At 37.6% G+C, this 22,788-nt stretch overlaps 1 protein-coding gene across 11 annotated transcripts in view; it reads right to left on the bottom strand.

Annotated features, from left to right (window-relative positions):
• Window positions 1-22,788, bottom strand: part of ANKRD27 (ankyrin repeat domain 27) — a 57,449-nt gene that overhangs the window by 7,285 nt on the left and 27,376 nt on the right. For all 11 annotated transcript variants that reach the window (XM_054840630.1, XM_054840625.1, XM_054840631.1 and 8 more), the window contains 13 exons: window positions 22,467-22,545; window positions 21,454-21,586; window positions 16,386-16,478; window positions 15,439-15,566; window positions 13,894-13,976; window positions 12,998-13,113; window positions 12,267-12,359; window positions 11,674-11,871; window positions 11,298-11,357; window positions 11,052-11,171; window positions 7,342-7,386; window positions 2,824-2,946; window positions 885-1,082 (listed from right to left, as the gene is read on the bottom strand). In XM_054840630.1, the coding sequence (XP_054696605.1) occupies window positions 885-1,082; window positions 2,824-2,946; window positions 7,342-7,386; window positions 11,052-11,171; window positions 11,298-11,357; window positions 11,674-11,871; window positions 12,267-12,359; window positions 12,998-13,113; window positions 13,894-13,976; window positions 15,439-15,566; window positions 16,386-16,478; window positions 21,454-21,586; window positions 22,467-22,545 (1,469 nt within the window). The remainder of the gene's footprint in view (window positions 1-884; window positions 1,083-2,823; window positions 2,947-7,341; window positions 7,387-11,051; window positions 11,172-11,297; window positions 11,358-11,673; window positions 11,872-12,266; window positions 12,360-12,997; window positions 13,114-13,893; window positions 13,977-15,438; window positions 15,567-16,385; window positions 16,479-21,453; window positions 21,587-22,466; window positions 22,546-22,788) is intronic.

Here is a 22,788-nt window from a genome sequence, read left to right as displayed (position 1 = left end):
AATAACTTAACAAACCACCAAAAACAAACCACCATAGCAACAGTATCCTTTCCCCATTCTGAACTCATCAGAACACCTGGAAGTTCTTTATGTTGTAAATATCCCACGAACTAGCTTTCATTAACCTACAAGTTTGAGTTGTATTTTCATTTTCTTCTTGCTTCCCTAGTGCTTTGTCTCCCCATCATCTTCACAATTCTCTTAATTTTTTTTCCTCTTGCAGTCCTCAGCTCCTTATTCTTAAAACCCTAGTTTTCCACTTTCCTGCATATTCCCATTTGCCTGTCTGCACCTGCTTTTTCATGATCATTGTTCTTCTCCTCTCATTTACTCTCCCTCCTGTATTAATATCCTCCCCTCACTAGCTCATGCTTCTCCTTCACTGCTTATGCTTCCCTGACTTGAAGGCAGGGATGAGGTCTTCTGCTACTCTCAGGGCTCCACTTGGCTCATAATCTACTTAAATGAGTTGAAGATACAGTAAATAGTTAATACTGTGGCTACTGAAGATATCAAGTCAAGATATCAACAGATGTAGACATAACCTCCTTGAACAGAACGGGCAGAGAGAAAATACATAGGAAGACTCAGCTGCACAAGGTATTTTTAAAGTGTTTGATGTGTGACTAGCTATTTGCAGCACTTTCATTAAACCGTTATTTCAGGTCATTTAGAAAGAAAAGGTGCCTACTGAAACTGTTTCAGTTGAAAGATCTCCATCCTGTCTCGAGGTTTTAGACATTCCAAGAAAAAACAGAATCGCCAAACTAATTTTCACTGTTACTGGTTTAGTCTTGTTGATAAATTTGTTGATAATTTCACAAAACAGCTTTTGTTGGCGGTTAAGTGTTAAATAGCTTGCATTTATGAAGAGGCTCAGTTACCTGGAAGTGACCTTTCTGGCAGGCTAGATGAAGAGGAACTGCATGTTTTGCATTCTTGGCACTGATACTGGCTCCACGTTTCAACAAGAGAGAGACAAGTTCAGAGTGTCCATGTAGTGCAGCCATATGCAATGGTGTAAAACCATCTTGGTTTGAAACGTTTACTCCAAGTCCATTAGCAGAAATCCTTGCAAATTTCTGTTGAGGAAAATACACAACAAATCTATGTAATTAATCATGCTACTTTCTGCTGACCAAAAAGCAGCCAAATACCTGCTAACTATATACAAAACAGGTAGATTGACATTACAAGAACTTCTGTTAGAGAGCTTAGTAGTATTTTTCAACAGAACAATGAGTTTTATTTTTCTCTCTTTTCTTCCAACTTGATAGCTTCATATACAGAAATCCCAGGCAAAATATTCATGATATTAAAAAGAGGCTAAAGCAGCACCAGGTTGAGATGCAGGCAGAAATTACAGGTTTTATATAGCTGTTAGGATGCTCATACATATGGAGAGTAAGTGTAAATATTATGAGTTACTTTCATTTATACAGGCATTTATGCTCTCAGAGACAGACACTATACACTTATTTTACTGCCACATGAAGCTCAAGGTAATAAGGAAGGATAAAACCTAAAATTAGTTTTATTCATGTGGAAGTAACACTACCCAGAAAACAGACTCCCATGGGGAGGAAAGGTAAGGAAACTACCTGGAAGACAGCTTACACAGCAGTACAGAACATCCCTTTTTACTCCTCTCACAAACTGTGTAGGTGCCTAACATTTACAGTGGTAGACAATCTTTCATTCTGCCCATCCTCAGCGTGCTCTTAAATGTGTGTCTATCTAATACACTGGTTAATATTAGTTAAGAAGTTCCTTCTACTTCTCATTCAGTAGGCAAGTAAATTCCACAAATGGAATGGCAAATGCCATTCCTTCCCCTGTTACCAATAAAATGAACTTTGTGGTCACAGGCTCTGGCATCTGTAGCACATGATCTCTGTACTCAGGGTACATGGACACATGTTAGCAGAGAATAAAGCACAGTGTGAATGTGAAGCATTTAAGGACAACTAGCACACTCTTAGCCTGCACAAAATAAATCTAAGGTTTTTTTCTCAGTTATGTAATACAGATACTGTTACCTCAAAGCAGCCAATACACTGAAAATTTATACTTTGGTTTATTTTGCAATGACTTATCCAGTTATGTATACCTTCAGACACAGTAATACATTTTCTTTCTGAAAAGCAAGTAATTGGTCTTCTATTTCCAATAAGCTGGGATCATTCCATATTTAATTTTTTTTTTTTAAAAAGCACATTGTAAAGCCTGATTCTTCTCTACAGTCCATGATTAATAAGGGGAAAGGAAATCTTTGCAATTGAAAAGAAAGTCTTTGCAATTACATTTAATCTCTGAAGAGGTTTTAGACATATCTTGTATGAAAGATGTCATGCAATTAAAAAAAGACTTTATCAGCATTACATTGATTATCGGATTAGCAGGTATTCCGTGCTAAACTGATTACTAACAGATAAGTACATACTCTGTGACAGGAATGTAAACTATAAAAGAGAACCAGGAGAAACTGAGGCTTAGAAAAACATTTTTCCCATTTATTCAGAGTTGTCCAAACCTTAATGACAGCAGTCCACCTATTCTAAAAGCAAACTGCAAAGTTTTTTCACTCCATTAGATATTGAGCAAGTCTTTCAACGCTGTTCCTGTATCCAAAATTTTCTACAGTTCAATGAAAAAGAGAACAATTTCAAGACATCAGATGAACTCTGTTAAGATCTGTATACATTTAACTGACTTTTAGGCAGAGATACAGAGGTGTTGGGCAACATGAATGCTACTTCCCTAGACCTAGAAGTTACATTACAAGAATAGAAATTATTCTTTTTACAGAATAAATATTCCAACCTTTTGTGCTGGCCCACATTTTGAGCACTGGCATAACGGATGGCAGAATTCTGGTTTTGATGTACTGACTGTGTCGTCCTCATCTTCTAAGTCTTCTTCCATCCATTCCAAGAGATAACGTACCTGACATAAAAAGCAAGTCCTCCTTTATGGAGTCCACAAGTTCCATGTCCTAATAAATTATCATATGCAGACAAGTAAGATTTCATCAATATACACTTGTATCTCAGCTACCTCCTGGCATCAGCTGCTCACAGGCCAAATTAAAAAAAATCAAATGTTATTGCTGACAAAGCAGCTAGAAAGTTCACCAAGTATAGCAGTGAAGTAAATTATAAATGACTTCCTGCTGCCTAATCAAGACTTCAGTGTTCACCTATTCTCAAACCCTCCAAATCCTTTTAGCCTAGATGATTTGTGCCAGCTTATATCAATGTGAATTTTGTTTCATCTTTTGCTTTAAGGAACATAAGAAGTGACAAGGATGATGACATTTAACCAATATCCAAAACTTTGCAGGGGCACTGACTTTTCTTAGGTCTGTCACTTCCCAGGAGCTTGACAGTTTCACTTTTTTCCTCAATGTACAATGCCTCGTTTTTGAGGGAGAGAGAGGTCCTTCAGTGAAGACAGTCTCAGGACTCAGAGCATTCATGTGCAATTTGCAAACAGTGACACTTACTGCATGTTAATTTTACATTAAATTTTATGCAACAAAAAAAAGCTGTTTAAGAAATACATTTTCACCTTGAAACTCATTAATCCACTGTAAACTAAAGAAATCTTAGCACTAGCAATGACTGTATTAAATCTCCATTATTACACCATCTGGCAATGTCAAGCCTGACATCTAGCCAGTGTATCATTCTGAGTTTGTATTATGCTCAGAGACAAGTCTTTCAGAAACTCAAGACAGAAGTGGCAATTAAATTGGCCTCATAATGCAAGGGACAATACATTAACAGTCACCTTTTTCTAGGTGCATGAAAACTGCTAATATCACAGCACTCAAAAGACAGGAGGAAGGTCAGGGCACTTGTGCTGTATCTCCCAGACACAGCAAGTTACAGGATTACACAGTGTGTATAAAGCTGTGATACATGTTATCCTGTGAAGGGTTTTCCTTTTACTTTTTTTTTAGCAGCTTTCAAGAGAGCTGTCAAAAGATGTATCATTGTCTTATTACCATGAAGAAAGATGAGCCCTTTGCCTCCCACTGAGCAGTGGCACGAAGCAAAACTGAGGAACCACCTTCTGCCAAAACTGAGATAGAACCTTCTTTGCTGGATTCATGGGTTGGGTTTGATGCCGCAGAACTGGACCAACCCAAGAGCTCTACAGATGCTAGTCAAGAAGAGAATGGGGAGAAAGGAATTTCCTACAGGTTTCTCCCACTGTATTTACTCTCACACTTGTCAGCAAGTTCTGCTTCTTACCATTAAGGTAGCTCTGGGAAACCAAATACTCATTAATTATCTATCCAATTAAACAGATGCAGCTAGAATAAATCTTAGGACAACTAGTAAGGGCTATATACCTGCTTCTGAATGATAACATAACTGAGATAGGAAAGATGTTCTTCACAGGGAATAGTACTTTCTCTGCACATTCCACATTGTTCTCTGGAGTAAAAGGAAATCTTCCTGAAGCTTGTGTTTACGGAAGGCCAGATCAATGAAGATTTACTATTTACTACATTTGTTACATGTCTAAAATAAATATTACTGTCACTTCACTTCCTCCTTTCTCTGCAGACTGACCAAGACTCTCACAACTGACACCTTTTCCTTCTGTCACAACGCAATACTGCTGCTTTCGCTATCCAAATACACAGCTCTCAACATAACAATACCAGTGTCTCACCAAAAATCTGAACATGCTACTCCCATGCATACCTCTCTATAATTACAGTGGAATAGCTTTTTTTTTTTTTAAGGGTTTTTTGGTCAAAAGGTTAAATGTACTTCAAAGCAGACCTGCACTGAAGCATCTCAGGAAATTGTCCATGATCTCCTTTTGCCAGTTAATTCACCATGTAAAACCTTTACATTGCAGAGTAACACATTTGCTGGAATATTTAGCAGGGCCACCTTTCTATACATATATTCCAAAAATACTGTTCCAAAATATTTCTTTCTCACTACAGACTCAAAAAATTTACCAATGTGGGCTAAATTTTATTTTCGAAATGTAGAATTAGTTGCCATTGAGTCAGCTAATTAAAATAACTGTCATTGATTAACATCATTATCTCCAATCTAGAGCATACTTGCTTTTGAAGTTTGTGGGTGCTACAATGATGACAAAGGTTGTTTTCTGGCTTACTGAACAATCACAGCACAACATTTATTTTTTTTAATCTTCCAGTTTCATAGCACTTTTTTTTAAATGCCTCCTCTTGCAACACTCAATTGGCTGTCACAGTGGAAATCTACAACGGCACTAATGACCGTACTGCTGCTTCTGTTCCTATGGAGACAGACCTCAGGCTGTCGGAACAAGATAAAGAGTTTTTAAATAACCGTGTTTTTTAAATAGATATGCAAGCTGTAACCTTTGCCATCCAATGGGACAATTCTCTTTATAATGAACAGTTTTACATGAATTTGAGCAATGTGGAAAGTAAAGCCACAAAAATTACAGTGATTCTGTCATCTGAATGCATAGATTAGATTTCTATGTGCTTATCACTGCTGATATTTGTTGAGCAGTGCTAGATATTAATTTTCCAGCAAATTACAGCACTGTATTTAATTTTCTTTAAATATTTTCATGGTGCAGTTTAGATTTTCACAAAGTCGGTGAAAAGTTAATTGTAATACATTCATGTTTACTACTTGCCAGGAGAGTGGTAAATATCACCATTGTATATATTGCTGCTTCTTGAAATGACTTAAGGGCTGACCTGGAAATAATTACTAAGATTAAGTTACATTGTAAATGAGGATAATGATATTTACTTAACAACTGAACAGTTCTTTTCTCTATCAGTTGATAAATTATTTTGTTTCTATCATCTAACTGGAATAAAACATGAGAAAATCAATATTAACACGGTATATATTTTGCCACACATTATCTATTTTACTATGACTGTGTGACGCTTCATTAGGATCTGTAACTGCTGGTACCTATCACCTAAACAAATTTTTCAGAACATGCATCCAGCAGAAAAACCCTGCATTCTCACATGGATTCCTGATTTTGTTCTGTGAACTACAAAACAATTAAGAAATGTACAGCCTTATACATCTTCCCAAAGACAAAACTTCTAAAGATTTCTGTGTCATCTTCAATTTTTCAGTAGAATGACATTGGAAGCACCTTATTGTTCAAATTTTCAGAAATAAAGGGCAATAGTAACTAAAAAATATGTCAAGACAGGTGGTAACTATCACAGATTACAGAACATCAATTCTGAAACTGGTATTATTACAGCCATCAGCTATCTATTTGAAGTGAAATCCAAACTACAGTAAAGTTGTATTGCCTTGAGATAACTTCTCTGTACTGAATGGTGTCACCTACATTTCTTCTCTGTATGAAATATTAATAAAAAGGTATCACAACAAACAAAATAAGACCCCATTTTTCATTTATAGTACCAATGCACAATTATTACATGCAGTAAACACACAGAAAAGAGCAGACGATATTCAAAGCATTAGAGAACCTGGCAATTTAGGAATAAAAAAGCATTTGTGGATTTAAAAATACTGTATTACTGGAATGCTTCCTAAGTCAAAAAAAAACCAAAAAAAAAAAAAAAACCCCACAAACAAACCACAAAACAAAACACAAACTGTATAACCCATCATTCAATTTCCAGAACTGGTGCACAGCGCTGCCACTTGAGCACGTGCATCAATGCACATATGGGAAAAGATACAATGTACTTCTGTGACACAGGAACAAGCGACTAGGAATAACAACACTTTCTATTGGATTTGCTGTCAAAAATCAGGTTTACCTGAAAACTCATCTATTTTGCCTTGTTTGATTTGTGCTGACTGCATATCCAGTCCAATATTGTGACCTCAGTGTACATATCTTTTTACAGTTCTGCAATGCACCATGCTCCCCATCTAACAGCAGCATTTGACAGCGCAGCTTGAGCACCTGCAAGCAAATAAATTGCTCCTTCCCACAATATTTCTTTTCAACATACCTGTCCTGAATGTTGTTCTTCCCAAGTTCTTTGCATCTCCTAGAGGTGGCTATGCATACATTTTTAAATGATAGGCCTTCACAAAGAAATTATTCAATTTAAAGTAATTTATTTGGTGCAAGAAGTCACGGAAATGTCAAAATAAGGGCCCTTGAAGCACTGTAGGTATAATAATTTCGGGACGTGGAGTGAATATTCTTTGCAGAAAATGAGCTGAATTTGATTAATTGTTGCTGAAGGAAGGTATTACCCAAAACATTCTTCCCTAAATATAATTTACAAATAAATTCCTCAATTTGAATGAGGTAAATTGGAATTCAATAATATTCAACAGCCATGCTAAGACTCACCATTTCCAGATCTCCATCAGCAACTGCTCTTAGGAGTTTTTCCACCTATGCATGAAGAAAATTTATTTGCTTTGTTAGTATTGGTATTAAGCTGTACACAGAAAATCCTGTGTCCTTCACTAACCTCCTAAAGCTCATGTGGCAGGATTGCTGCTGGCCCATGTCATATTTGTTGATAAAGTTTTAAAGGAAAAACCTTCTTCCTTTATGAAATACAAAAGCTGTGCAAGGCCTGTGGCTATTTGATGGTCTCTGACTTGCTTAATGATAAACAGTACTTACCTAAATAGAGGACACGCAGTCCGCACATAAGCAAAGCCATGTAAGCTGATAACACATTATTATGCCACTTCAGCAGCAGCTGACTATGCATTTCTGTTCTGAACCTAACACTAAAAATCCCTCTCAAGACAAATTTTTATCCTGATAAACACTAGTACTGTTTGGCCTCTTGCTGAGCTACTATAAGCTACCAGGAGCACAAAGAATGGCAGGTTTTATTGTGCGATTTGAGAAACAACAGTTTAAGATGAAAAAGATGCTTTCCAGTTGTTCACTTCACATTTGCAGATTATCGGTTTATTCCTAGTTAAAAAATAAACATGTACAAATCTAACCTGACTGTAAGTATGAAATTTGTTTTCTTACTTAAAATCTGAAAAGATACAAATATCAAAGGGTATGCATTAGCAAAAGCCAGGTCTCTTCAACTCAGATAGTTATTCCAGGGACCAGCATTAGACCAATGAAGTATGTACATGCTCATGCCAGCTAATGCCTGAGCACGACTGCTTGAATGTGTTTATGAACTCTGTGGGGGAAAGAGGCAAGTGGGGGAAGAAGAGATGGAAGGTGCTCTGCAGCACACTGATGCCATTCCCCTGATCCCTCCGATTGCTTGTGAAAGCAGGAGAATGAGATGTACTTGTCTCCCCGCTTCTCCTCTGATTCTCTACTCTCAAATGAAGGAGTTGAGATCTAAGCTCATAGAAATGGCATAGGTGCCAGTAAAAGGGCAGGGAGAGTCCATTAATACTATCAATAAGCAACTTGTCCAGTCTCTGCAGATTGTTGAAGAATCATTTAATAAGCTTTGTGAAAGTCTGTTTCAACATTATAGGAAATTATGCTCCTGCTGTGCCATCATCACCAAAGATGCTGCTGTGTAAACAAACTTATTTCAATGTTAAGAAACATCTTGCAAGTTGAAGATGTCACGGAGTAACAGCTACAGTCACGTTTCAATCTTTATCTAGAAATGATTACCTTGCTGACTGTGACAGTAGTGTTTGGTAAAGCAAACAAGGAAGAATGAGACTAAAATGGAGTTGTGTTTTACTGGTCTGATCTCCTTCTTCAGGGTTTTAGCAGAAGAATAGGACATATCTACAGGTGAAAGATCAGAGGTTAGATTAAATCTCTCCATCCATTTTTATCTCTTTTTAGGAAAGTTGCTAAGTTTTATTTTATTGCTACCTTTCTAACACAAGGTGAAGCTCCTTGAAGTCATGCACTAGGTGCTCAAGTCAGGATTCCTCTTGCTTAACTTTGAATGAGTAGAAGGTAGCTGTCTAAACCTAAGCCAGTCATTTAAACTCCCTCTCTGCTAGCTACAGAACAGAATGCAGTCAATAAATGACACTCAAGTGCAACTCAGGTCAAACTAAGCATGTCCAAGATTAATTCTTCTCTGGAGGTACCGATTTCTCTCCACTAAGGAGGGAAAATAGATGCCTAAAGTTAAGACAACTGCCTTTCAGACATCCGAAGTTAGGTGAGCTGAATCCCAATCTCTACACATATACATCTAAAATCGACTATATATACTAGGGAGATCTGTGCCTCCCATAAATTTCCCCTGCTTGTATAGAAGAATATCGCTGGAGAATGTAATGGTCTTGATGACTTTCAGAAGCCTTCCATCTCTTATCACATACAAGATGCCTAACAGTAATAGCAAGTGACCCACAAGCTCTGATAATTTCTTTCCAAAAATAACAACTGCCTTACAGTTCTAAAAACTGCCTCAGGCCCTAGCAATGGAGAAGCATACAACATCTGTTATGCAGCTCATAGATAATTTATTAAGAGTACTTAGGGCAAAATGTCTGTTACATGCATTTCCTCATCTTTCCAGTTTGCTTTCTCAGTCCTCCATGGAACAGAAGTACCTTACTTTAAATGTAAAAATAGATGAAAGAAATCTACTGCAATTCACTCACATGCTCAGTTTTTCTGTTGCTGAACAAAAATTGTGCAAGGAGTTATTAGTTCCATCAGAGGAAGCTCCAAATTTACTTGCCTGGCTCTTTCACTCTTTCTTTTCTAAGTTGTAAACAAGCCACATGCAAGACATACACCATGACTGGCTCATTTAAGCAAAGAGTTTAATTCACCAGCAGCATTGATTAATAATGATCTAACTGCATCCCCTTAATCCATGGTCTAACCTTGATGTCTGGAAAACTGACCTTATCAGCTTCCCATTGCTTCCCGTGGTGTTCCCTTCACGGAGCTCTCTCAGATTAGGCCCTTGCCTCTTTGCTTGGTACGAGTAAGAGCAGTGAGCCCATGTGAAACTTGGCAAACAGAAATGAACTAAAGCTGGATTACAGCAGAAGGTCATTAACCCCAAGAATCTAAGGTGTAAGCTGCTTGTAGTCTTCTTCCCTGATTTGAACTACAGTCTTAGCTCTTGGGTGTGATAAATTTGTTCCTTTAAGGAAAAATAAATCCTCAATCTATGAGGTGAACTTTTACGCACATTAGACCTTACTTAGAGTGCTTCACTCTGCAAACGGGGAGGTACACTCCTACACTGAGGCTCTCACACAGCAACTGATAATGAAGTGTGAAGTAATACTGTCCAGTCAAACTTCACATCTTTGAGTTTCTTGAACATTTTTAGAAAACAGAAACTTCTGGCAAGAGAAGAACCTTTTCATAGCAGGAAAAGTAAGAATTTGAATATAGAGATGGCATGGAGAGAAACAAAAATACTATGGAGGTCAATTTGGAAAAAATGGAACAGGAGGACTGGGGAAAAAAGAGAGAAGCATCAGAAGGAGTGGTGATATGACAGTCGTAGGAGGGGTAAATGAAAAGTATGGATCTGAGGTCCCACATGAAAAAATTCAGAGGACGGCATCTTGGTTGGTGTGCACAGAGCAAAATCAGCAAACACATACGATTCTATATGTGCAAGATATTTAGTATTTAGCGTACTTCTTCACATATTACAAAATTGATTTCCTATGCCTATTTTGGAAGCTTGTCTTGACATTCTAGTTTGTTAAATTGTTTGCTAGTATGCCTGTAGTAGTCGTCTCTTTTCCCTGACAGATTTGGTAAGCTAACAATGGCATTTAATTCCTGGACAGGACAGCAAGGTCCTTGAGGCACTGACTGCCATTATCATTTTGGAAACTCAACAAATTCTCAAATTATGTAGTTTAACTACAGTAAATCTGAACAACTACTCCAAATAAGCTTTCAATTTTTCCCCAGAAATAACCAGCAGAGCAGTTGATACCATACAAAAATAAGTGTTTAGATACTGAGATGACAAGCATCTGAGGATCGCAGCATATAATTTTCCAAACCAGACAGGCGGCTATTCCGGAAGAAGCAGTTTAAAAGAGTGTTGCAAAATATCACTCTTCTAGATTCCTTCAGTTTGCTTATTGTCAAAACTTATATCTCAATCTTACCTCTTTATAACTATTTTTTACTTCTTCTTGCCTTATATCAGTTGATGCTGATGACAGGCTTGAGACAGATGATCCTCTGCTGAAAGTTTCTGTTGACCGCTGAGGAGACCTAAGTGGTGACTTAAAGTTGGCCAAAAAAAATCAAGAACAAAACAAAAAAAAAAAAAACGCAGAAAAAGTTACGTATCAGATTAAGCAGGTTAAACATAAGCAAAAAAAAGTTTAGCAACTTGCACTGGTTGTTACCTCAGAAGCACTCTGTCCCCTTTCAAACGTTAGATAGTTTAATTCCATCAATGACAAAATCTGCACAAAAATATTAATAAAGAGAACCAATGTAATTGCATGTAAAAAGGAATCTGAAACGTAAAGTAGCTGACAACCTAATATTAGTAACAGATCGTGACTGAGCAGATTAAAAGTACCCATTTACACATTTACGTTCTATACCATAGACTGTATTCATGCTATTAGATTTAAAATGTAACCCTTCTTCATTAAAGGCAAACATTCATTTTCACTTTAATAGCACAAGACCACAAAATCCTATTAGCAGGTAAGCATCTACACCTCTGTGGAACTGTGTCAGAAAGAAATCAGGTGAGAAGATAAAGAAGAATACCTTGGAATTTAATGCACACTGTAGGGAAGTCTCTTTCATCCGGTTTTGAATCTCTGGATTTGCCCCATTTTGCAAAAGCACTTCTATGATCCCTTGATAGCCCCAACGAGCAGCTATATGGAGAGGAGTATCTCCCTTTTCATTACCAATATCTAGTCTACAGGAATGCACATCATAGTAGACTAAAGCTTTGACACACTGGAAAGAAAAGGAAAGCTATCAATAAATTATAGTATTGTCTCTCAATTCATATAATTTATGTTATTATGTTAACGTATGAGCAATCCTAAAAAGGTTTTTTTCATTGCTGCTCATATCCATTGTGTAAAGGGCAGGCTTTTACGGTTCAGTGTCATTAAACAGAGTTAAATAACTCCACTAAATTTGCACAATATTACTATCTTTAATGTGAATGCATAATAAAAATTGCTATGAACTACTAAATAAAGTCCTAATTTACAGCATTAAATAGTTAGCCTCCAAATCTTTTTTATTTAGTTTTTAAAATATGTAAGTTTAGTACAAATTTGCACCACAGTTTAATTCCATTCCGTTAGAATATCCATTTACTTTGTTACAAAATAGTCACTTACATCCTCATGACCATAAGTGCAGGCTAAATGAAGTGGAGTATTTCCATTATTGTCCTGAACATCAGTGCTTGCCTTATAGTGCAACAAGAGAAGCTTAAAAGAAAAATAAAAGTAGACATTTAAGTAACTAAAAAATTAATGGACAAACCATTGTTACTCTGTAGATTCCTTTAGGTTTCCAGCATGATGAAGCACTTCATGAAAAACTAGCTATGTCTCTCCTTTTCAGACACTACCTTCTTGGCATTACAGTACTGGTTTCGCCCTACATTGCTAATTGAAGAATCTCACATATATAAAATTCAGGCACACAATAATTAATGTAGTTACACCGTCTATCTTAAACACAATGTGAAGTCATTTAATTCATTCCGAAGACTGCAATGGTGGTTCTGTCTTAATAGAGCGCAGAGATGTTAACAGGCTATTCCATTTGACCTATGTGTTAGAGATGTGTGTTAATAAATGGATGAATTATCAAGCATGCATACCTGTCAAAATTGCTTGTTTATTACAAATATCTGAAAACCTTGCAGTACAGGGAAAAATAAAATATCATGCAAACTACAATGATAAAAGATCCTCAATTCTGAAAGCATACACAGTTCCAGTAAAAGCTTCTCAGAAGACCTAAATGATAGTAACAGTAGAACAGCTTAGTAAGAGTCGTGTATTTATTATTTGGGTTAAGTATTTCCTTTTATTTCCAATTAAGTTTTTTTGGTGCTTACTGTAACATTTTGGTATCCCTTCTGACAGGCAAGGTGAAGTGGAGTTGAACCATGGTAATCTGTAGCATTGACAATGGCTCCTTTGGCTACTAGTAAATCCACTAATGATGTTTGCCCTTGAAAAATACGCAGACATTAAAAAAAGTCAACTTTGCACAAGAACATTGCTACTTTTCAAATTCAAATACGTACTATAAACTGAGATACCCTGATTTCTGCATACTATGTTTCTACATACTGTATATTCACTTCCTTGGCATTTGGATTTTTTTATTGCAGATTACTCAAGGTCAAAGCTCCATAAAAGAACCTCCAGCTAAAAGCAAGCTACGCTTGTATGTTATGAGTAAGAAAATAATAGAAAATAAAGCCATGTCACACAAAGCGCTCTTGTATTTGGATTCAAGATAATAATAAAACCAGGAAATCATTTATTAACAAAAAACACCTCACTAAGAAATTAATGCATCTTCTAATAAATGTAAGATCAACGGCATAACAAACATTACAAGACAGGAGATGGTACAGATCTACCATGCATAGCCAGCTGCAGGAGAGAGAAAAGATTAATTTCTCAATTTGCCAGTTGTTTAAAACAAGACTGGTTTCTGATGACACATTTTTACTTTTTTCCACACCTGAAGAAAGAACTGCTGTGGCAACCACTAAGGCAAAAGTAAACAGCCAGCAAACAATAACCTAGCCATAAGAAACTGAGCTTAAAAGAATATACAATAACTTCAGTCTGTGCCAAGATACCAGTTTCCATAGCAAACAAACAGAAAATAATTTAATGCAAAATTCACTCTTTAATGCAAAGTTGGAAAACATGCTAACATAAAGATAAGAAACACAAGGAGTAGAAAACACTAGTGAAGAAAACCAACGTTACTCACCACAAATAGCTGCTATATGAAGTGGTGTATAACCCCGGTCATCTCGGGAAAATGGCGTGATAATGGAAGGATCATTCAGTTTCCTTGAAAACACAATGGTTTAAAAGCAGTTCAGTTACCTACGTAGCACTGGTAAGGAGGAGAGAAAGAGAAAAATTGCCAAAGCCGACAAGACACTGATTTTGGAACTTTTTATCCTTTTTCCCTTCACATGGACAAATTATTCTATACAGAGTTTTATGTTTTGTTAAGAGATGTGGTTTTGTCCAAGACAGGCAAGTTAGGTTCAAGAGAAGAAACATTTCACACAATATTTACATACATACAGCCTCCATCATAAAATTGGCTGGTTCCAAGGCATTCAGTATTCTCCTAATATTTCTTCTGCTTTTTCAAACCACATAAATGTACACTCTCTACTACATCCTGAAGTGCTACCAACTTCCTCTATAACCAAAAGCAGCATACCAAGTGGAGAATGGTGACGAGTGGCGTTCCTCAGGGGTCAGTACTGGGACCGGCACTGTTCAACATCTTTGTCGGCGACATGGACAGCAGGATGGAGTGCACCCTCAGCAAGTTTGCCAATGACACCAAGCTGTGTGGTGGGGCCAACATGCTGGAGGGAAGGGATGCCATCCAGAGGGACCCTGACAGGCTGGAGAGGTGGGCCCGTGCGAACCGCATAAAGTTCAACAAGGCCAAGTGCAAGGTCCTGCATGTGGGTCAGCACAATCCCAAGCACAACTATCGGCTGGGCGAGGAATGGATTGAAAGCAGCCCCAAGGAGAAGGACTTGGGGGTATTGATTGATGAGAAGCTCAACATGAGCCAGCAGTGTGCGCTTGCGGCCCAGAAAGCCAACCCTGTCCTGGGCTGCATCAAGAGAGGTGTGACCAGCAGGCCGAGGGAGGTGATCCTGCCCCTCTACTCCGCTCTTGTGAGACCCCACCCGGAGTACTGCGTCCAGCTCTGGGGGCCCCAGTACAGGAGAGACAGGGAGCTGTTGGAGCGAGTCCAGAGGAGGGCCACGAAGCTGATCAGAGGGCTGGAGCACCTCTCCTATGAGGACAGGCTGAGAGAGTTGGGGTTGTTCAGCCTGGAGAAAAGGCGGCTCCAGGGAGATCTAATTGCAGCTTACCAGTACCTGAAGGGGGCCTGCAGGAAAGATGGTGAGGGACTGTTTATCAGGGAGTGTAGTGACAGGACAAGGGGTAATGGGTTTAAGCTGAAGAAGGGTCAATTTAGATGAGATCTTAGAAAGAAATTCTCTCCTGTTAGAGTGATGAGGCACTGGAACAGGTTGCCCAGAGATGTTGTGGATGCCCCATCCCTGGAAGTGCTTAAGACCAGGTTGGATGGGGCTTTGGGCATCGTGGTCTAGTGGAGGGTGTCCCTGCCCATGGCAGTGGGGGTTGGAACTAGATGATCTTTGAGGTCCCTTCCAACCTAAACCATTCTATGATTCTATACTTTCTTAAGTAAATCTTAGATGAAGACTTTTAGGTAGCTTTTTGTGTATTTGTGGAGATGAAAAGTGCTTACCCAGATACTAGCTTCTCACATTTGTCACAGTAACAGAGTGGATGACACATTTTCTGTACAGTGTCCTTATCACTGTCACCTTGACTCAGTAATCGCTCCACTTCCTCCTGATTACCTGAAGCAATATGCTACAAAAAGCCAAGAGAATAAAGAGAATGAAGAGCCAATATAAAAAGCCTCCTTTAAAAAAAAAAACACACACACACACAAAAAAATAGAGTAATTTACTGAAGCACAAAATGAAAGGAACTGATTATAAAAGGCACGTATTCAAGCATTAGAAAGCAGAAATGAACAATGTCACAGCACAAAACCTCCTAATGGGCATTCAGTATTAAAAAGAATCTGTTCTTGGCTTACTTCACTTTCTATAAAAGATTAAAACAATTCCTATTGTTCTCTTTAGACTCAGTCACGAAATTGAGCACCCTCTGTGCAAAAACATTTCTATAAAATTACTAAGTCGCTAGCCATAAGCTGTGAACACATATAATTAGAAGCTCTGCTTTGTGTCCTTGTATAGGCAAAATTCTTTTAGAATGACAATATGAGATTAACATATAATATGAAGTAGCTGTCAGGTGACCACATTTAAATTCTTTCAGAAAACTTTCAATTTCAAGCACTAAAAGCTTTCAGAGACAATCAGATAGTAATACCACATCTGTACATTAAACGGGCCATCAATACCAACAGCAGTAGCATTTCATCCTCGTTTGCCTCCACATTTCTCATAATGTGCTAAAATCCGTAAGATTATATTAACTTGGTAACTTTTTGACACAGAAATGTACTAGATTCAAAACACACTTTTAGCATCTACTAAAACACATTTTGCAGTACTAATGTAATTAATACTGTATTAGATTTCAGAACATCACGGAAAAGAAGGGATATAAACATGCAAAATGTAATTATATACATATTCTGCCATAAAAGTTATCAACCTTAAATAAGCAGTCTATTGGAGTAGCAGACATCTGGGACAACAAGTTCATCCTTTGTCTTAAAAGCAGCTTGTCACACAGTCTCTCAGATTCCTGAAAATAAAATACATAGATTGATTACCTATAGGCTCATTTACAGGCAAAAGTAAAGTACCTTAACAGCGAAATTAACTTTAAAAATATTAAGCACTGTATTTACCACTTATGAATTATCAGATGCATGTAAAACCTAAATCAGTTTCACATTTAGGATTCTGAAACTCAACAGACCACACACCTGCTATTCCAAGAAATAATAAGTAGATGTTCACCAGAATATTCCTTTACTGTAATTGTCCATGAACTAACCGAGCATTAATGAAATTATGGTTGCACCATCTAGAACAGAACACAGTAAAACTAGAAAAGACGTAAAAAAACCAACAAGAACTGTAAGAGGTGCATTACAGCTTTCTTACGAGGAGAAAATAGGATTCTTCACTCTAGAAAAGATTTAACTCTGCTACAATAGTCTCTAAAATTCATAAAAAGTCCAAAGAAAACATGCAAAGAATGAATATCCACTATTCCTCAAATTATAAGAACTGGGGTGCCCAACAAAATCATCACACATTAGGTCTGGGGAGGGAGAGGGGAGAAGAGAAAGAAGAAACAATGTTCTCTTATTGCAGAACTCATTGCCATAGGACATTGCAAAAATCAGAAGTATAAATGGAGTCAAAAAGGTATTAGACAAATTCATGTAAGACATGTCTACTGGTGCTTATTAAAAAAGATGACCCAGATACAACTCTGACTCCCAGACTCTGCTAAACTCCCTGCTACTTGCTGGAAAATAAAAGATTGCACCAGATGAAGCATTACTCTGTAGCAGACTCATTCATATAGTTAGTTTTCTACCGGTCACCTACTGAAATTTGGAGATTAAGCTAAGCAGACACGTAGTGCAACTCACATCAATACTTCCCATTTTTTGAGAAATCTGAAGGTACACTTCAGGATGCACTAAAGAATATATATGCTTCCAAAACCAAGTGAAAATTCTCGAGTCAGATTTTGAAATGGCAATATTGAACCTCACATGAAATAAGACAACAATCTTAAGAAAGCACTAAGAAAGTAGATGGAAACACTTGCACATAGTTGATTCTGAATAATCACTGCTTATGGATGGCAGTGAATATAATTTCTTTGAATGTTATTTTTGGATAATAACTATCTCCCTAGAGATGGAAAGACTCCCACCATCCATCAAACTGAAGACCACTGCATTTAAGATAGACACCCACGTATCCGATAAACTTTGATGGTTTAGGATCTAAGCTATAGTTCTTCAATTAAGTCTGTAAAGATCAGATATAAATGAGTAAAAAAAGTCTGACTCAGCTCTTAACATTAGTAAGCCAACATGAAGTTTAAGAAACTAGTGAACTGTAAATAAACGAGATCACCTGAACACCAAAAATAAAGAGTTCAGACTTTCTAGAAATTGTCACTCAAGTTTCAAAATCAACACAGATGCCTCTCATAAAGCTGTATAAAAAACTCCTCCATTGTATGGCAAATATTGTCGTTAAAAACACATTTGTGAGGTCTAGAGATAAAAGTTCAGATCTGTACTTCACAGTAAATTGTTTGTATTTAGATACATGAAGGTGCAAATATTCACCAATCTTTTCAAACCGAAGTACTTTAGCTAAAGATACCCTAGCATATCTTTTCAGAATTACAAGGCATATAACACTAGCCTCCTTGGATAGATTCTTCAGTGTGATCAGGAATAACTTCCCTGAGAAATATTTGATTAAAAATTTTATTAACTGGAAGAAAATGTTAAAGCTTTACTGCTGATAGAAGTTTCTGAAGTCTAATCAGAATTTCTAACATGAATGCTCACAGACAGCTTTATACTTTCGCTATAGAGAATCTAAGTAACCACTACAAGACCTACTAGTTTTAGTACTGTTCCTTCCACAGTGTATTTTATGAGAGGTGTTTCCCAAGTAGAATAATTATTTCAGATTCACTTGAGACAGCAATCCTTATGTAGAGGTATTATCCTTTTTATTATATAAATCAGAAAAAAGAGTCCACCCCAAGTATGGACTATGTATCTTTGTGGAATACAGAATGGCAGAAGAATCAGGTATTGGTTGAAGTATTAAGCACGTTTGGGCCTTCAAAGACAAAACTCACTTGTACCAGCTTTACTTGCTGGTACAGGAATTAAAAAAAAAATGGCTTTGAATGGGACTCAGCTATTTTAAATCTATATTATCTAGAAAATAGACATCCAAACATTAATGATCTTTAATGAAATATTTGTACCTATGAGGATGTACCTGTATAATGACCTCTTCAAGTTGACTTTCACAGATTGCAACTGATAACTTTGGGAAATTATCTCCGCTCCCTCGCCCCACAAACGCTTTGTGTTCAAGTCTTCCATTCCTGGCTTCTCCACCTGTACTTCCTCCATACCAACTTCAACACCCACAGCTCTTTCCATACAAGAATCAAAATGCTGCCTATTCCTGGGTGGCTCTAGCTCCCTACTTCATACCTTACTTCAACCCTCTGAACTAGAAGGTCTTACTACACATTAGCTGTGCACAGGAATGTAACTAAGGTCCAATGCTTATTAACTGGAATTCTAATTAAATATGGTTGACAACTCCCAAAAAATAAAATGGAATCTTTTGTGCTATCAGTTACATGCTTCTCTCCTCCCAACAACCAAAATGTCTCTCCAAGACTTGCATGACCTTGGGTGAAGGGATTTGGCAGGTGTCTCGTAAGTGCAATTTTTTTACTGACATGAGGGTGATAATATGCCCATTATCCCACAGGGTACATTAGTTCCCTGCTGAGTTTTCTTTATGCAGTTAGCTTCATTAGGGATTGAACAACAGCTTTACTCAGCTGCCAGAAGCTCCATCTGAAGCCAGCTATAAAATTAAGTGTAGCCACATGAGGGGTTGTAATGAAGCCCCAGGGCACAGCAATGTTCCTGCACACTTAAATCCCACAACCCCTTCCAGCAGAATCTGGAAAAGGAAACCAGGGGGCATCAATGTGAGAGCTGCTGATGCTTTAAACAGAAAGTTGATCTCTTTTACCAGAGAATAAAGGAAATAACTGATAAGTTCACGAAGGGAGAGTAATGTTCCTCTACCTTCTCACTACTCTTTTTCGATTCCTGTCAAGGGGCTATTTGCTACCTAGTTTCTTCCTCTTCACTGTGTGCCACATTCTCCCTTACCCTACACTAGAGAAGAGGGGGAGGTCTAGCTCTTTCCTCTTGAGCTGTGCTAGAGGGCAGGGGGTAACCCACTTCCTCATTTTTAAGGTTCTGCTGTTTTCTATCTCATCTCAGGGTGTTGCCTTCAAGTCACAGTGACTCCTATGAAAGGCGATGTAGAAGAACAGAGTTCTGTTGCACACTCACGGTACACACACTGAGGTTAGCACTTTGGGGCTGGAGCTGATCCACCTGAGGCATGGACAGAAACACTTATTGCTTACTCTTATATTGGTGCAGACACTAACATAAGCAGTATGAGACTGCCCTCATTTAGACTTCTCAAATATGTAGTTCATCTTTCAAGACAGATACCTCCCAAAGATATAAAGATAATATCTTAATGGCAGTGGCCCTTCAGTTATAACCACTTGAGGACAATCCCAGTATAAAAACCTGCTATCCTTAGGTATATAAGGAGGGATAGGACCAGGCATTTAATAGGAAACCATTTTTATTCTAGAAGTTTAAGAGCGGTATATTTTCCAGCTTGCTGGCATTATTGTGGAAGACAACTCTACTTTGGTTCCAGTTCTCCATCCAGATCACCAGCATTGCTATTTGTATACTGATTGTTAATGATAGCCGAGTGACTGTAGGAAGCAAAATTGTTTGGCAGGTTGTTTTCCTTTTAAACTAGTGTTTTTATTTTTTTAACATAATTTGATACAGCATTACAGACAAGAAATATCACAGTCTCTTTACACAAAATGAAAGAGTGCTTTTTTTTTTTTGAGTGTACAAAACAAACCTATGCCTCACAGGTTCATGGAAAGATCCCAGAAAGAACAAAAGGCTAAAATGTTACTTTAAGTGCTTCTTCTTTAAGATTGTGCCCCAGGTTGTCCCATCCCCAAGCCCTGCACACTGAGCCATTACTCTGGCCCCTGCAATTAGATTCCAGTGCTTTGCAGTTGGGCAGACTGAGACACATTGAATTCACTCTGGTTCCAAGTTCACTCCTTTTGATTTCCACATCAGATCTGGAAAACCTAATTTTGCAACAGTAGAAAGTTTTACAGGAGCAGTAAGACTGGATTCCTTTACTAAATAATCTACAAAGTTCTTAAATCATAGAAGTTTCTAAAGTCACATCAATATAATCCTTGATTGGCCTGCAGGGATTTGACCTGATTGACAGAAAGTCTAGTTGCCCAGTAGGAAATAACTCATGCATCCACAAACTTCTGCCCCTGCTAGGTTAGAGATCCCAAGAGCCAAATTTGACCTTCAAACACCACCTTATCATAGTCCTGCATTCCCACTAAACTATCAAATTGGTGGAACTTTAGAGTACGAAGATTTACTGAATAATTCTAAGTTACATTGCAATCTCCATTCTGCTAGCATAGCTAAGCTTCTTAAAATTCAAAAAAAAAAATCTGTTTAAGCTATGCCTACTTTCAAGGACTGCATTGCTTTCACAACCATGATAGAGTATAAACAGGAGATATTAAACTTATTGAAGACTCAGCTGTTGAAAATGTAGTGCTGTCATTTTTCCTTTAACCATATGAAGAAGCAGACTTGACATTCAATTACTTTCTCATGGAGTACACAATGGGCAAGTATTGCTACAGGATTAGGACTTCATTGTAATCATTTACATCATTTTAGTGTTTGTTTCAGGTGTAGTTAACTCATTGCTTAAATGCAAAAAAGGAACTCTTATTCTAGCTGTTTGTATCTAACTATTTACTCCCGTAATGGTATACAGTCCTACAAGCTTAGCAAATACACATTTGACAGACTTCAAGAGTAGCTTACTGTTGATCTGTCAGAGAGGTTGCCTTGTCGTATGTATTCTATTGCAGCCTCAATGGAGGTTAGACAGTATCCCAATTCATCCTTCACTGAACTGCAAAGCCTGAAGTTCTTTATGTAACTCAAGTTGGCCATCCTGAAATAAAAAGTTAAAGCCATGAGCCACTAAAAATAAGACAACACTAGTCTGACGTATCTTAATACTGCAATCATGTTAGGCAATCCAGGCAGACAGTAAGTGTGAGTTAAGAAAAAGCTTCTAGAAATCTCGTTAGGTTAGCAATATTATGGGTGTTCTAAGCTTTGTAGATGGATCAGAACTCCACTTATCTCTTAATTATTCAATGAAAAGTTATTCATTGGTTATAAGGAATATGAAGGACAGGATAAGAACAGCAGCAGGAGATTGTTTCAAACATTCCAAACACGTTAATATTTCAAGCACCATAAGCACCAGTATAAAGTGACAGCTACAAGTTAAAGGAAAAATGCTAATCTCTGAGATATGGGATACATCAACGCTAAAATACAGTTCAGGTCCAGGTAGAAGGTTTAAATATACTTTTACAACAGTGAGGAGAGAAACACAATGGCATAGGCTAGAAGCAAGCAATTAAGCATTCGAATCTAGTTTCTCTATATGAAATGTATCAAGCATCTAGAAGCCGCATAAAGGTTTCATAGCTCCAAACACAGACAAGGAAGGACCAGTCTGTGAAGTCTGTATTGGACGTGCAGATTTGGTATAGAGATGGCCTCCCATTACAACTTTTTTCTAGGCTAGAAATCAAAACAGCAAAGATACAGCACTTGAATTTCTGATAGGTCCTTAATTCAGTCATACCTAATACAGATCTTTGCTGTTTGTTCTACTAAAAACAGTTTTCTGCATTACAGCAGTCCCTCTTACACTTTAAGTAAGTTATTACTACATGTTCAGAAACATTTGCCCCTACAGCAGCATTACATTAACATCATATGAGGCAGCTCTGTATAGCCAAAACATAGTTACATACCAGTTTGGTATTTCTGTTTTTACAAGCAAATACAGCAAAACAGAGAGAAGATCATCTGCACACATGGTTTCCATGTTAACTAAAAAAAGAATTTACATCTGATGTTAGTCATGTCACGGTTCAAAGCAATAGCAATACCTATAAATGGAGTTCCACTGCCTAAGACTAAGGGTCAGCTATACTAGTACAGAATGCACTGAGTAACCGAGGCAGCCCTTCGAACATTCTCAATCTCCCTCTATAATAGGCTGCCAGGAGCCAAAACAACCAAATACAGTTTGTACTGTATAAATTGCAATAATTGACTAGTATCCCCTCCTTC

This window comes from Grus americana, chromosome 13, assembly GCF_028858705.1.
Source record: "Grus americana isolate bGruAme1 chromosome 13, bGruAme1.mat, whole genome shotgun sequence".
Classification (NCBI taxonomy): Eukaryota; Metazoa; Chordata; class Aves; order Gruiformes; family Gruidae; genus Grus; species Grus americana.
This window is presented reverse-complemented; position numbering and strand designations above follow the sequence as displayed.